General features: G+C 36.3%; 1 protein-coding gene across 6 annotated transcripts in view; it reads right to left on the bottom strand.

The window, feature by feature from the left end:
• Positions 1-17914, bottom strand: part of LOC121876534 (bestrophin-2-like) — a 94279-nt gene that overhangs the window by 11467 nt on the left and 64898 nt on the right. For all 6 annotated transcript variants that reach the window (XM_042381716.1, XM_042381715.1, XM_042381719.1 and 3 more), the window contains 4 exons: positions 5948-6181; positions 5539-5778; positions 2676-2865; positions 400-530 (listed from right to left, as the gene is read on the bottom strand). In XM_042381716.1, the coding sequence (XP_042237650.1) occupies positions 400-530; positions 2676-2865; positions 5539-5778; positions 5948-6181 (795 nt within the window). The remainder of the gene's footprint in view (positions 1-399; positions 531-2675; positions 2866-5538; positions 5779-5947; positions 6182-17914) is intronic.

The raw sequence follows: 17914 nt of genomic DNA, 5'->3' as shown, positions 1-17914 counted from the left end.
CAGGAACAAGCCATCCTTATAAAAATTAGTACTGTACCAGTACACTAAATAGTACCTGTCTCAAGCCATATTTATATATAAGATTGCAAGAAAATTCTCCTCATAGAAATGTAATTCAAACTGGATATCCACAAACACCAAATTGTAATATGTTATGGATGTGCAGTTGTCCAGTAATGCAGTGAACTACTGTATTATATTTGTAAAATCCCCACATATGGTATTATTTCATTCAAGAAACATAAACTAAGGACAAATTGGAAATCAGTAAAATCTGGACACTCCTAATTAGTCTGATGTAGCGAGCATTGACTGTTTGAGATGATTGCAAAGTAGAGGTTATAAGTGTAAATCACACTTACTAATAATAATTTTGAAGTAAACAATCCCATATAATACCTGTGTTGCGATAGTTGGATTTCTTGCAAATGTTTCGGGGCTCCTGGAAGTAACTTGTGATGATGTTGACATTCTTGAGGATGATCTCCTCAAGTCACGTTGACGTCTCTGACGAAATGATGTGGTGCTCGCTAAAACAAAAATAGATAAAAATTTAGCAATGCTTAATGATGAACTTAACAGTTCAATACCAATCCAGTAAAATTATGGTAATTCTGAACTTAATACAGTACAGTACTTCAGTAATTTGGAAATTCTGATCTCATCTGAGCTGCTTCGACAATTTTGGTCTAAATCATGCAGTTTCTTGTGACTTTCATCCGTGTGGTGTGTGGGTGGTATTTGTATCAGGCTTTTATTTACTCATTGATTGATTTTTCATGTTTGATAACATGAAAACCAGGTACTGGCATGCTTTTGATCCTGATGCTGTAGAAACAGCAGTCCAGGGCACCTCAGGGTGACCCACCATGACCAGTTTCAGAGACACCCATTCATGCACCAACGTGGCACTAAAGCTCGCTGCTGTATTATGCACTTGATGATGGAGTAGCCTCTACAGGGCACTACCCCTAAGCTCAGGCTCCTGTACTATCAAACAGAAGCATCAGCCTGTGAAACACACCCAGTACCTTCTGTGCAGTCTATAAATGCAACAGAGACCATGGGATGAGCACAGCTCAGGTGGTAATTTTTTTTTTTTTTTACATCCAAATGCCCTTCATATTGCCAACCCATGGGGAGAGTTCAGATGGCAAGGCAGGGTTGCAACTTCATAAGGTAATCAAAAGCTACCCACAAGTGAAATAAATTATTCATATTAGTCAGACTAAATGATATGATTACTCAAATATTTAGTCTGAGAGGTTTACAAGGCCTGTAAATACTATTGACTAGAGGCATTCATTGAAAAATATTGTGTGCACCCCCTTGCTCTAGGAAACAAAACTCAAGGACTATATTACTGATGTTGATATATTTATCAAACGAGGCTAACAAGCAGTTCAATTCTGTGTAGTAATTGTCAAATTATCCCCACTAAATATTGTGTTGCATCACCAAGGAGTGTTATAATTCCTTAGCCTGCAAGGTTCTGAAAGGAACTGCACAAAATCCCCAAAATCTGTTACTTTATGTGAGTAACTTTTGCCCTTTTCATAGTTTGCTTAATGAAATGCTTCCTTTAATAAATAATAAAATGGACAATAAAACTGGGATATGACTTGTAAGCCATGCAATACAAAATTAAAAAAGTCACACTTTGAAGAAAAATTCATAGCTCATGACGATAGATAGCTAATATCCAGGGGGAGGGAGGGATCGTCCTGGGGGGTCCGGATCCCCCCCTTTCACCAGAAAAGTCTAGTACTTTTTCTTTAATGCAGTATTGTACTCAGGCATTTTTGTATAGTAAAAAGTATTTACTACTGACTTCAGAATATCCCCTAATATCAAGTGCGCACACAGCGCATGGCTTCAAAATTGCCTCAAAATGCCCGTGGGTGGGCTTGCTACGCTCGCCATGTTCCCCGATCTACAACTTCTTGGACCCCCCCCCCTTTTGATAATCCTGGATCCACCCCTGATATCTGTATAGTTGTATATTTCATAAAACCAGGTCATTTTAGTTTCTGTACTATCAAACTTCTATGACATAAACCAAAATATAAAACTCAGAAAACAGCCCCATCAACTGAAAGATTATACACAGGGTACAGTATTAGTATTTATAGTACATGTATATTACACATGGGGACCATGATTAAGTTTTAAATTACTTGCAGTCTGAAAACATATGGAAACTTTTTTTTTTATACCTCTGATAATTTAAGGAATCTTTTCAAATAAAATTGTCCTAAAACATTCTAACTACTACAGTACTTTCAAAAGTAAAAAACTTTCAGGAAAACTTTAAAATTCCATATACTGTACAGTACTGGTATATATACTGTTACTACTGTATATCAAGAACAAAGGAGGGATCCTACACAGGCCACTGGCCTACTTCCCTTGACATGGCCACCTCTAGTGGGTGGCCATTAGGTAAATAAGGTATTGTTCATATAAAAATAGTAACAAGCTGACTGAGTCTAGAAAGATCATGGTGTATAATTCAATAGCCAGATAAGTGGAAGAACAGACAAAAAGCATATAGATAACTGACAAGACACAAAAAGAAGAGATATGATAGAAATGGAAACTTTAAACTACAATATTACTGTATCTGAATATTCTAAATATTTCAACAGTATTAGCTACTATCAATCATTTCTTACCATTGGGTCTCACAGTTAGATGTCTGACATTATCATGACTCTCTGATTTCATCCGGTGCCACAGCATTGATAACATAGAAGGTTTCCGAGATGGTATGGGCTGGGAAGATGCTATTCCATATGTGGAGTTTGAAATTCCTTTTTTCTTTAGTATATCAATAGCTTTTGATTCTCCATTTTCCATATCAACCTGCAAAGAAACACTATGATATTATACGGTACTGATAAGGTTATGCAAAAATTATTGAAATCCCTTTAAAATGTGAACTATCTTTGTGTTAGTGTGTAAGTTGAGCAGCATTTCCTGTACACCATCATTGACTTATTACATTTTATTTACTCAAATTATCCTCACAGGCCTGACAGGTAACAGGCCAAGAATTACATGGCGAGAAGCTGTAAGAAATGACATTACTGTACTGTTGAGTGAAGAACCTAACAATAGAGGCTGCAAGAGACCGTGCAGCATAGAGATCTACCATCAGGTTATCAAAGCTAACCCACACAAGCGTGGAAAACAGCCATAAAACATTGTTGATGATCATCTTGATAAAATTGTCCTCACAACCATAGCCTTTTACTCAGGGCCAGTTCTAGTTACAAGAAAACTGTGCAGTTGCCTGGGATTCCACATGCTGGTGGCACTAAATTGTGGATGATAAAAAAATTATTTATTCAAATTAAAAAACAAAATTATAAAATGTGGAAATTGTCTGACATGAAGACAAATGGGCATCTGCAGATAAATACAGAAAAATTATGAACTCAGAAGTTTAGGTGCTTCTGCTACCATGGTGACTCCCTGGATATTGGGTATGTTCACAACACTTGTCAACTCGGGTCTTCATCAAAGAAAGCTATGCAGTCTTGCCGACATCCCCTGTGTGCCTGACACAGTTTGGTCAGGATCAACCTGTTTCTAGTCACAAGCACTGACACAATAAGGTTGTGTCATCAGTCACCATATCAGGTCACATATAATAGGCCTGTACCAGTGAGTTATTTCAGTTTTGGGAGAGACACTATACCTTGAACAGTGTTACGACCATGTCGTATTTTTCTATTACTTTTTTTATAACATGCTTCCATGTTGTTCCATATTATTCCTGTAATGATGTGTTATATTTACTATTATATAATCTAGTCACCTTACCCTGTGCTGTTAAGGTTTTAACTGTTATTATTTGTTCAAGCCCATCTTATTTCTTCATTTAGTATTGTAACAAGCATTCTTTGTTTCTCTAACGACCATCTGCATCGTTAAACGACCCATGTTTCACCGACGGGTCGCATTGGCGGGAGCCGACCCTATATATAGCACTCCACCAGCAGACGGAGTTCAGTCCAGTCCTCTTGTCATTCAGTTCACGTTCTTTTGAGTGACTCCCGTCACCTGTTACTTATACTTTATTTTATTTTCTGTGTTGTTCCTGTCGCCACCAATGTGGTATATCTATGTGAGTACCTATTCATGTCTCTTATGTGTCCATCAGTGTTTGCTTAGTTACATTTAAGTAATTCAGTGTTGTTTCACGATAGTTGATTTCAGTGTTAGTTATTTTATATGTTTATGTAGTGTTAACGTAATCCAGTGCTTTATTTTTATATGTTTAAGCAGTTCTTTTGATGTTCCAATGTTTTAGTATCATTTGTGTCTTAAAAGTTTCGATAGTGAATCAATTTGTTGTGACAGCCTATGAGACTCTTTATTGTGTTAATATTTAATTTAATTAAATTCTTAAAGGTTTACTTTATTTATTTTTATTCCCTTTTGATTTACTTCACTTTTCTTTTTGTTTGGTTATGCCTAGAACCTGGATATTAAAGTAAATTAAGAAACGGCGTAACAACAGTGAATTTACCGTATTTTCTGGCATATAAGATGCACTCCTCATTTCAACAGGGAATATTTGGTAAAATAACTTGTGTGTATGTTTCCTCCTGTAGCCAATTTTTTCATAAAAAAATATATATGCAGAATAAATAGAAATCATGTCAATAAATAAGTTAAAAACAAAAAATACTGTACGTACTGTATTCCCATTTGACTGCTGGACAACAAAATTGGTTATTCGCTTCAGTACACACAAGAGACAGCTCAAAACATCCCAGATCCCTCAACCCCCCCCCCATCCTCTTCACAGACAAAGAAAGTTTATTCCCTTTTATGTTTTTGACCTTATGATAATTATTTCTCTTATTTTTTTGTACATTCTGTATGTAACAAAAAATCATTAACAAACAAATAAGAAAACTACTTTATCTAACAAAAATTACGAGTTGAAAAATAACCATAACATAGCTCACAGCTTGGCCTGGGGTGATAGAGGAAGGGCTAGAAGGATATACAGTTGCTATACAGTACCCTGTATAAGTATATAATATACTTATAACAGGTAATGTAAGAATGTAAGAAATATAATGCATCTGAGGTTACAGAAGTACTGGAATTGTAGCAAAGGAATAATGTAAAGTATTGAATGGAATGGTGAATAAAGGTTTGCCAAGATGGTATGCATATATGAAAAGATGCAAGTGGAGAGGATAGAAAGAGGATGTACAGGGACAATGTACAGGAATGGTGTAACAGAACATTAAATGTAAAATATAGGAGGGGATAAGGGGACAATGGAGATATGTTCTGCAGTGACAAAGTGGTCTGAAGTCTCATTAGTCATGGCCATCCCCTTTGAGGGGAGCTCCTTACTGGAGTTAGGAATCATAAGGAAGTTAAGAGGAAAATTATGGCAATTCAACACAAGACTCAGGCAAATTGACATTCTATCTACCTAACAACTTGCCAAAGAGTTATGACTCAAATATACTGTGACCTAAAGAATGAGGTAACCATATTACTACTGACCTTTAAACATGACATGGATGCATCTATTCCCTCATCCACTTCCTCCTCCATCATTGGTAAGAATTCCTGTTCTGTCTCCGGCACCTCAATGTTTGCAGTAGAACCTTGAGGAGGTTCCCGTCTATATGCTTCTGAAGCAATGGTATAAGGAAGCTCCTGGGGAAATACTTCATCCCAGTACATGTCTTGGATAAGTTCTGGATGTTCACAATGCATCTCATCAACAATAAGGTATGATACCTGTGAATGAGATTTGAATTAAAAGAAAATAAAAAATCAAGACAATATAACAAGAAAAATCTGTCAAGTTCACAGATGGGCAAACTCACAAGGCATGGGTCTTAATAATACCCATCCAGTTCTAACAATTAAAGTGTACAAAAAAATTAAAAAAATTTCATTAACAAACCTGCAAATTGCGATCCACCAGCCAATTGACTTCAAAATCATCATCATCTTCACCAAAAGGATTAACCAAAGATTCAGCAACTTTCAGCCAACCCATGTAAAAAAAAAACTGCAGAAATGTGAAGACTGGCACATAGAAGTCAACATTGTATTTGTCAAGATTTTGTTTGGGGTCAAGAAACTGACGACCCATGATGGTTGCCAGGAAAAATGAGTAAACAGCCAGAGTCACAACCTGCAGAAGGAAGATTAGAAATTGTTACACATGACTTGAGTGCAGAATTAATATAATCTATGCAAAAAATATGAAAAATTAAATGAGCACTATAGTGGTATAATTGCCTGCACTCAGAACATATGAATTATAGGTCAATTATTAATGTAAAGAAGGTTTACTGTGTGCTTTTTGTCATGGCATGCAAACATTTATTCACTCTATCATGTTCATGTGGCATAAATAACCTATCCCCTCAAACATGACATGATCCTAAACAGCAACTGTGGATAAGTTGTTGAGAAAACATCTGTGTTATGCTAATTCTTGGTTTACACAGGAATGAGAGTGTGTCCTTTGCCATGGCATGTACACTTCTCAGTCTGATTTGATGAAGTGTCAAACTAACATATCCCTCTCCTCTGAATATCCTGCACTACACAAGTGAGTTGTTAAGGAAATAAATTTTTGTTTTCTTACAAATTACACAGCCAAAGAATGTATAGGAAACACATGTACAGTACTCAAATGTTACATCATCATTACAGGTCGAGTATCCTCTATCCAAAAATCTGAAAATGACAATATCCCAAAAAAAGTTTTTCAATAGACCTTACTGTATGTGAATGCTGTATGAACGCATATTTCACGCTATCACACAATGAGCCAGGGCCAAAACCACTATATAGTATATTAAGGCGAGTCTGGCTGAAAATACGATGAAAATTGGAAAATTACAAAAATATTAAGAAAATTTTCTGAGGAAAGCCTATGGCTATCTGCGGACGTATTTTTATTGCATAATTCGTATGTAGCTATGCATGAATGTTCTACCCTCCACCTTTAATTTACTTTACACCAAAATATTATTATAAATATTTTTCTACAACTTTTGCTACATAAACAGAAGCAGTAAAAAAGTATTTATAATAATATTTTGGTGTAAAGTAATACCAATCACTTGATAAAAATCAGTATCTGGGACCTTTCTCAATTAGCTAGTAACAGGACGAGAGTCAGTTACCCATCAAACATGCGAGAGTGAGGTACGACCGTGAGTTGCTCTCGCGCCACCTTTATTGGCCTGTATCTCAAAACTAGTTTTTCTAACCTTCAAATCCCTAAGGCTCGGCCATTTACTTACTTTTACTTTTTTACTTTTATCTTTTATCCTCTTCGCCACTGATCGGCTTGTTAGCCGCTTGGGCGATCGGTCACGACTCTTTTCCTTTATATTCTTCACCAAAAGGTCGGCTCGCTAGCCGCCCGGGCGATCGGTCACGTCTCTGTCACGCACTGTTGGCAAATACTGGGCATGCACCGGCTCCTGAATGTACCTGAACCCGCTCCAGTGTTGGTCAAGTCTTCTCTTGAAAGAGCTCACACTCGGTGCCGTCACAACACTTTCTGGTAGATTGTTCCAAGAGTTTACAACCCTCACTCCGAAAAAGTTTGCCCTCACGGTTTTCCGGACTTGCGGCTTCTTCAATCTTGAGCTGTGACCCCTTGTGGGGCGAGCGTCCGCCAGCTCCAAGTAAGGACACTCAACTGAGTAGTGCCCCCTGAGATGCTTATAAACCTCAACTAGGTCCCCCCTTGCCCGTCTGTAGTATAAGCTAGGCAAGTTCAGGCGCTCCAATCTCGCAGGGTAGCTGAGATGCCGAAGTGCAGGCACCAGCTTGGTGGCCCTCCTTTGAACATTTTCAACCAACTGACAGTCCCTAGCATATCTCGGGGACCAGATGGGGTGACAGTACTCCAGATGGGGAAGCACTTCACTCCTGAAGATCGTCACGAGGGACGGACCGTCTAGATATCTGAACGACCTTCTTATAAGACCCAATAATTTATTTGCCTGATTTACCTTCTTCTCACAATGGCCCGAGAACTTCAGCTCATTGTCAACATACACACCTAGGTCCTTCTCACACACAGTCTCAACTAGTACATTTTCTTCATCCCGTTGGGACATATGGTACGCCTCCTTACCGTTGGTACGCCCCAGGTGCATCCTCTTACACTTCGTGACATTGAATCTCAGCAGCCATTCCTTCGACCATTCCTGGAGCCCACAGAGGTCCTTCTGCAGCTCTTCACAGTCCGCTTGGTTCTTAATTTCCCGAAATAACTTGGCGTCATCGGCAAACATTTGTATGGAGGAGTGTACAACGTCAGGCATATCATTTATGAAACAAACAAACAACAGCGGGCCCAATACACTACCCTGCGGTACCCCACTTGTTACAGGTACAGATGACGATTTCGTGCCATTAATCACCACACATTGCTTGCGGTCATGTAGAAAGTCTTCTATCCACGCTAGGACATTTCCCCGAATTCCGTACCCTTCCAGTTTGATTTTCAGCCTTTCGTGGGGTACACTGTCGAAAGCCTTGGCAAAATCTAGGTAAATATTGTCGATATTACCACCCCGTTCTAGAATATGGGTCCAAATATCCAATACCTTGAGCAATTGTGTCAAGCAAGAGCGCCCCGGCATAAAACCGTGTTGGCAATCTTTTACAAGGTTGTTTCGTAGTAGATGTTCCATCGCTGCATCTCTGATAATACTCTCAAGTACTTTACATATTATGCTGGTCAGGCTCACCGGTCTATAGTTGTTCGTGGAGTGCCTATCGCCCTTCTTGAAGATAGGACTCACATAAGCCACTTTCCATTCACTGGGGACCATTTGTTCATCCAGGCATTTACAAAACAGAATCTTCAGGGGCTCTGCAAGCTCGTTGCACAGCTCCCTTAGCACTCTAGGATGCACCATGTCAGGTCCAGGACTCTTATGGACCTTTAGCCTGGACAGTTTATTTCTAATACCCTCTTCTGTGAACACAATGTGGGTCAGTGCTGTGTCGAACCGTCTGTCCTCAAACGCAGGAAGGTTAGTTGCATCCTCTCTTGTGAACACTGAGGAAAAGAAGCTGTTCAATGCCTCAGCTTTATCCTGGTCAGAATCTGCGTAACTACCATCTTCAAGCCTCAGGTCTGATACTCCTACTCGCGTTTTCAATTTCGACTTTGCATTTATGGGCCGATTTTAATAAAACAAAAACTAAGTACTGGTAGTAGAATAACATATTGTGCATAGCTGAACATATAGATTTTCTTTATATTTGGCTTGGTTTATTATTTGCTAATTTATCTTTATAAAGATTTGGAGGGAAAAAAATTCATGCACCCAAAATAAAAGTGATAATCACAAGTGCAGTAATTTTATGTCACATTCGAGAGGATTAAATTACCTATACTCGTCATGAATTTCAACATAATCCAGCTAGAAGTTATGGAGAAGTAGGATTTTGAAAATTTATAAGAATATAAGGGGAAAATCAGGGATTAGGGATCAGGCTTAACAGATTCAGGGGTATGGCAACAATGTATCTGGTGTCCTTAATTGCCGACAGGAAATTTATATTGATTGATCAATTACTGTATTAATGAATTTCATGCTTCAGCCAGACGCTCCCCTTAAATGCAAATATAAATAGGACTGCAACAAAACACAACAGCTGCAATCATCTCGATTATCCAAGTAGACCGAAGGTCTTCAAACCTAAATGAAACATTAAATATCTTGAAAGAGAAGAAAAACGTGAACCTGAGCCATTTCTTCGTGATGTCACACACCACCAACATGAGGGGAAATAACTGCAAGCTCGCCAAGGAAATACTTTTTCACACAAAAGGCAGTAAACCTATGAAACAGTCTACCGTGGACTGTAATGGACTCTACCGTTGGCCCGTGCAAAATTTTTTCTATCTGACTGCATTTGGCCAAATTTTTCCATATTAGCCCGTCTCAACCTGTGCGTTTCTGCTGATGGTGTCCACACTTCTAACCTATCTAACCGTACTGACAATACAGTAAATTGCATTTTAGCAGCCTTTTTCTTACTATTAATGTCCTTTGTCAACAGATCTCTACCATTATAAATGCTGTTTTACTTGATCAGTTAATGTTTCAATTTCTCTTTCACATAAAATATGATGACTTTTGTTACAGTATACAACATTTTCCACTTGACCTCCCTGTTGCTATTATCATTTTTATTCTATGATTCTATGATTTACAGTACAGTATAGTCCTATCAATTTAGTATCAACCATTACAGTATACTTCTATCATTACAATATAAACCTGTTAACCAGGTTTTGTAAAGCCTTTTCACTTCTGGTAAGTATATGCAATAACAACAGTATCTGTACTGTACAGGGGTATTATCTGCATACCAAATATTTGATACCTGTATTACCACTTTACAATTAACCTTTATTTATTCTGTGATCCTCACAACTTCTCTAACTGAAAATTGAAAATAAGACATTATATGCTGCTACAAGTAGCACACAGCCTTGTCTAATTCTACGCCAACTTATAAGTTGATGGTTTACTAACACAGTAGCTTCCTGGTGCCTAGACACTGCTTACTTCTCTTTGAATGATCCAATTCAGAATATGGTAGCTGTTAAATCTTCCAAATGGTTCTTGTATCTCTTAATTAAACAAATGGAAACACAATAGAACCCCTTAAGACAATGTTGTGTAACAATAACTTTCAAGATGGGATAAACTGTGCACCCGCAACTGACGCTCAAAATGAGTCTTGTAATTTCATTCTGAATTACATCAGATTATAGTCTCTTAGAAGCTTTAGGTCAGGCACCAATATCAAGACTGAAATTGTTGTGTGAGTTACTGAGTTATGCACCATGAAGTTTAGGCACAGTGGTAAGTTATTAAAAACCAACTCTCCAACCATTCTGAAACTGGGTCACTCAATAAATGTAAACAAACTCTTGTAACATAATAAAAACTTCTACACCCAAAAATGCATGAGTAGTCAACAGTTGAGCATACTGTCTACAATACTGTACTATAAAAGTATGGAGTGGTTAGTACTTAGCTGTCAGAAGATATGGAACAAAGCAGAGGCATCTCCTCATGATGCACAGTTGATTGGAATTGAGGGGTCAACCAGCAAAATGACAATTTTGAGCAGTCACAGGAGGAATGAGAAGCACTGGTTTCTATACCCCTTATCTTATTGAAGGGATAGGGTTGCAATGGGAAGGTCAACTGATTTGCAAATTATTTTCCATAAACAATGTTGGGAGTTCTGGGAACCATAGGTTTTCAATCCATTTGCTTGTCAGGCTATACTTGACACACACAACCCAGGCATCAGCCTATAAAAGACACACTAAATACAATTGGCAAGTAATTCTGAACACAATACAGGTTACCTGAATTAGTAATACTAAAGTGTGAAAAAAAATGCAGATAATTTATCATATGCAAATTTAAGTACAGTAATGATGTCTTTAAGAGAATTAATAGAACAATAATTTAAAAACCTGCAACCCAATAAAATTACATTCCACATTTTTTTCTAATATGATGATGATGATTACTTTAACATTAATTACTGGTAATTCCTAATAACACAAAATGAAACATGTATTGTACAGTACTGTACATTGTCCTATGTAATTTTTTTTATTCAGAACTGCATCCCCCCACTCCCCCTTTTTTTTTGCAGGTTGGCCAGAATAAATCCTAACAGATTCTCCCTTCACTTGCTGTCATTATTTTTTCTTTTTGCATTAGCAGTTACCGGTACGTTTGGCTATGACGTCCCCCTTCCTCAACAAGCTCCCAAAATCTCAGGGGACTCTTCACAACAGTAGGAATATAACATACAGAACACATTACTAATATCATGAGCTTAAAAGAAATTGCAGTTGTAAATATTTTTTTAAATGTCTATCAGCTTCAGCCAATGCCATGTTTACCATGCAGCAAATAAGGCAGCTACCTCAGGGCATCCACAAAGTATATTTTTTATCTAAAATATAATTCTTGATGTTATGAAAATATATGTGCTACTCCATTTATTCCTTCCAATGTGATGAGTCACCAATAAATATGTGATAAGAGAAAAGCAACAGTCTTGACAGGAAGTTCATGGAAACAAATGCATTCTTTGAAAGTAGAAAGAGGGTTATCAGAATGTAGAGTAACTTAAAAAAAATATGATTATTCCCCAGTTATCTGGTTTCAGAACTTTATGTTGAGATTAAAATTTATGATTTAACTACTCCTATAAGAACTTTATCTTAAAAAAATATAAGTACAGTACTACAGTGGTCCCTCGATTAACGAACACAATTGGTTCCACACAGTCGGTTGTTAACTGAATTTATTATTTCAATGGGATATTAGGCAAGTCGTTCCAACTCACAGAAAAAGTATACAGTCGACCCTCGTTAATTCGGACTAATAGGGGGGAAACGGTGTCCGTTTTAGCCGATTGTCCGAATTAACCGATTTAGGGGTTAATATGTTTATATTCAAAATGATCATCATATTGTAAGAATTCCAGCAATGTAAATTATATTCTGGCCAGGTAATTTGTATGAATTTTATGAGCTAAAACAGGCAGACAGGCAGGCAGGGTGGGGCGAATCTAAAAATAGCGTCTCGAGCCGGACACTCTCCGCGTATACAGTACGTGGAAAAAACCCGCGTTAAGTGAAAGTTCGGCTCTGGCGAGGCACCGCGTATACGTGAAATCGTGCTAAGCGAAACCGTGTTAAGCGGGGTATTACTGTACATGAAAATTGAGAAAAATTATACAGTATGTAAAATTTTGATTATGTGGCAATGGGAGCATCAGTTAACGTGCTGTTTGAGGACAAATAAAGCACTGCACTGACTTTGGGATCAAACACGGAGAAATGACAAAATAAAAAATCAGTAAAATCATTGAGACTCCAACATCCTAATCGTTATGAAAAATACAATTTTATATTAAAACCACAAATTGATCGAGTCCTTTTAACTAAGTTACAGACAGAATACTTAACAATATTGCAGCGTAATACAGGAAGTGCATCAATTATTTTATCTGTGTCTCAAAAGTTTGGAAACCTCCAAACTGCAGCCATCTTAATAGGACAGAAAATATTTTATTTTGGGCCAATCATCCAATGTATTTAAACCAGCTTATTGTTACTGCTTCATTGCGTTACTCCACTTTTACTTACTAAAGTTGCACCCACAGTGTGTTACCTATGACATCCATGAGAATAATCAAGGATGCCTTTTAATTTTCAGCATAGCCTTGAGAGATTAAGAGTGTTACACTAACAATAAATAACTAGAAATACTGTGGAGACTGGAGGCAACTGAGAATACAGTACACACAAACTTGTCAGTGATTAAAGAATTGGAGCATCCACTATGATTTTAGGACAAATAAGCAGTATTTAATGAAGTTTTGAATCAAACACATGAACTGAAAGTCAATAATCAAATTTTTGTACATCTGGCAGTGTATCAGGAGCAGCCACCACCACTTTACCATCTTGTGTATGCACCTTTCTCATCACTGGGATACATGCACACACACTTACCACTGTATATTTTTTTATCATTGCAAACACAATGCATTATGGTTAACTAATTCACCCCTGTACATACATCATATAATGTATGAGATACAGTAATTAATACACAAGATCACCACTCACTGCCAACCTCAAACACATAAAAGACACCATACTGCCATCTCACATATTACGGTATCATCACCATAATGTTTTATGGCCATTTTCCCTGCTTGAGTGGATTAGCCAAGATTACCTGATGGCAGTTCTCCTTGCTACATGGTCTCTTGCAGTCTCTCTTGTAAAGTTCTCAACTCTAATGTCATTTCTCACAACCTCTCCTCGTGTCATTTTTGGCCTGCCCTGGCTTTCCTCCCCTCCACATTTAGACTTGTGCATCTCTTGGCCCAGTTATTCTGCTCAAACTATCTCAGACTACCTTTACACAATACAGGTGTACTTTGCTGTAGCCTCCAATACCCAGCTACTGCCTTAGCTTTCAACAGGGTTTCCTGTCTTTCAGGAAACCAATTCCTCACCAATTCCATTTCAGCTTGCTCAAGCTTGCATATGTCATCCTCTTTAACTGTCCATGTTTCACCGCCACACAACATCACACTTCTCATGCCAGTTGCAATATATTTCCTTTCACTCTACTTAATTTATCCCTTTTGCCACTGGTCAGACTGTTAGCTACTTGGGCAATAAGTCAGGACTCTCTTACACACTGTTGGCACACATGGATGGAAGGTCTTCTTGCCTTCAATAAAGGCAATAATTCCCTAAATTTCCTCTTCTACTTCTGCCTCTTGCAAATGAGCTAGCTTCAGCACTGATCATGCCACTCAGGTAACAGAACTCATTGACACAGTTCATGGACATATTCCCAATATTGAGTTTTTTCACCATTTCTTAGACCACACTGTACAAGAAAGCACATTTATTGAAGCAACCATACACAGCTACCCATTGGCTAGTGTTACTTCCTTTACACTGCATTACATTACAGGTATTTTTTTTATAAATCTGGACAATGAAGGGCAAACTCATGAGGAACAATGGGGGATTAAATAAGCCACCAGTTTCCTTTAACTATCAAAGCAGTATATAAGTACAGCTTTTATATTAACAATCATTTCACTTGTTTTTTTATATTTATTTAATTCACAATTCATAATTATGTTTTTTGTAACAAATACTAGTACTGTACTTGAATATCCTGTACCCTGTAATTCATTCTGGGATTGTCTGGGGATGGCACCCTCTAACCTTCAGCATGTATTCCATTAATTTATTTAATATTTTATTTGTACTCTAGGCCCCTTATTTAAAAAATTCAGAATGTATCAAATCTCATTTGTTTCCATTCCCAAGCTTCCTGGATAATCAACATATGATGTGCACAGTACAGCATTACCTCTACAGTATTGCTCATGTATTTTTTTCTTCAGGTACACTGTACAGTGCAGTATTATATTTATGTACCAACTTCTATATACTACATACTAAAATTTGTTATATACCATACTGCTCCTTAGAATCCAGTACAGTGGTCCTTCGGTTAACGAACTGTTTGATTAACAAATTAGCTCCCAAAAAGATTTTCAGTTCGATTAACGAAATCCTAACGACAAACACGTTTTGTTGTGCGCATCAGCTGACCAGACAGTCCGCCAATACAGTAATCAGTTCTATGTTTACATTCGTTTCCAGTGGAGTATATATCAAGAAAGTTGGTCTCTTGAATATTTCTGCATTTTTTATATTAAAATCATTGGTCATTCTGAAATTTAGTTAGCATATTGATAATATATACAGTACAGGGAACAGTTTTTGTGCGCCCATCAGCTGATTCAATCACCCAACAACGCTTCTCAGTTTAACTTTGTTTACAGTGGAATGAACATCCAGTTTGTTGGTCTCTTGAATATTTTTGCATTTTTACATTAAAATTATTGGTCATTCTGAACTTTAGTGAACAAATTGATAATATACAGTGCAAAAATTATTATGAAACACGAAGAAGGCATTAGAACCAAAGCACTCTGTAAAGAATATGACATGTCATCATCGACTGCCTCTACAATCAGCTGTTTGATATGTAAACAAAGTTGCCAGGAATACGACATACACACCTCAAAGTAAGTTAAAATACAGTACAGTATTCTATTGTTTTTTATTTATTATTGTTCAGTTTACTGTACAGTACAGTACTGTAATTAGTTTACAGTATATTTAATGTTTTGTTAATTCTATTACCGGTATACAGTACTTTGTAAGCATTCTTATTCTGTGAGTTGGAACCAATATCCCATTGAAATAACAGATTCGGTTAACAAAATTTTCGGTTAAAGAACGACTCTGTGGAACGAATTGTGTTTGTTAACCGAGGGACCACTGTACTGTATATGTACTTCTCTATACTGAATTAATTTGTTACACAGTACCAAACCCCTCTTCAAATATCTCAACTAGTCAAATACAGTACCCTGTACAGTACCATATAATACTTTAATATGATGCTCTAATGTGACTTATAAATAATGAAAATATAATATAAAACTACTGTACAGTATAGAAAAAATAATTAACAGTGGCAAGTGAATTCTGTGTGGGAGAATTGGGAGGAAGGGCGGGATGCTGTTTTGACTGAAAAGAAAATACCCTCCCTCCGATCCCTTGATTTCTAGAAAACAACAGTAAACCATGCAATTTCACCATAATTCCTATACTGTACTATTTACACTAGGTTCATTTGGTGCTGGGTTAATAAAACTTTAATGTAAAATGGAAAAATTTTCCATTAACAAAAAAATCCCACACTCAACCCCAGATTAGTTCTTGTGTGGAATTATATTCCTGGTGCTCTGTTTACCCAGCCAGCCAAGGAAGGCGCATAGAACTATTTTTTTTTACAATATTTATGTGTTTCCATATTTTTTATGTATATTATGTATAATATGTAGCGTTCATTAAAGTCATGTGTTACCAAACTATATTTTACAAAAAACAAAATCTGGTATTGTGACAATTTATCTGAACTAAAAATGCCTAGTTCTTGGGATTCATTTTACAGTACAGTACTGTGCAGTGGTCCCTCGGTTAATGAATGGTCCAATTAACGAAATTTCGGATAACAAATCAGCTCCATAAGGATTTTCAGTTCGATTAACAAACAAAACTTTGTTTAACATAAGCCTTACAAGAAACACGTTTTGTTGCGCACATCAGCAGATCGGCTAGTCTGCCAATACAGTTATCGGTTTTATGCTTACATTCGTTTCCAGTGGAGTAAATATCAAGAAGGTTGTGCTCTTTAATATTTTTTAATTTTTTATATTAAAATAGTTAGTCATTCTATAATTTAGTTAACATATTGATAGTATATGCACTACAGGGAACTAGTTTTTGTGCGCCCAACTGCCGCTTGACTCACCCGCCAAAGCTTCTCTGTTTAACCTTGTTTACAGTGGAGGAAACATTGAGTTTGTTGGTTTCCTGAATATTTTTACATTTTTACATTAAAATTATTGGTCATTCTGAAATTTAGTTACCATATTGATAATATATAGCGCAGTGCAGAGTTGATTTAAATAAAATAATCTTTAACCCTCAAGCCCTGGGTTAAGGTGCTGCTGGCAGTACCCCCCCTCCCCCCTCCCAGGCGGGGTTAAACCGAGGAAAAACTAAACTTTTCCAAAAATAATAAAATATATATATATATATATATATATATATATATATATATATATATATATATATATATATATATATATATATATATATATATATATATATATATATATATATATATATATATATATATAATCTGAGCACACGGTTTCTTCTTTCCTTGTGGTTATCAGCATATACCCAGATCACGCACTACAGTGATTTACTTGCCTCTGAAGATGTCTGAATAAAGATAATGTTTCCATAGATTTATATATATATATATATATATATATATATATATATATATATATATATATATATATATATATATATATATATATATATATATATATATATATATATATATATATATATATATATATATATATATATATATATAATATATATATATATATATATATATATATATATATATATATATATATATATATATATATATATATATATATATATATATATATATATATATATATATATATATATATATATATATATATATAGTCCTACTTTAACTGCTTGGACTCTTACTTTAAGTTGTGACCATTTTTTTTTCTTTCTTCAAATGACGCACACATTTTCTATACCAAAACGTTTCCAGTTAATGTAGTCTCCATGTATAATTAGAAAATTATGGGGGCTCCATGTGCATTCAGC

Source organism: Homarus americanus, unplaced genomic scaffold, assembly GCF_018991925.1.
Source record: "Homarus americanus isolate GMGI-L3 unplaced genomic scaffold, GMGI_Hamer_2.0 scaffold28, whole genome shotgun sequence".
NCBI lineage: Eukaryota > Metazoa > Arthropoda > Malacostraca > Decapoda > Nephropidae > Homarus > Homarus americanus.
The sequence above is the reverse complement of the archived record's forward strand: the minus strand, read 5'-3'. Positions and strand labels throughout refer to the sequence as shown.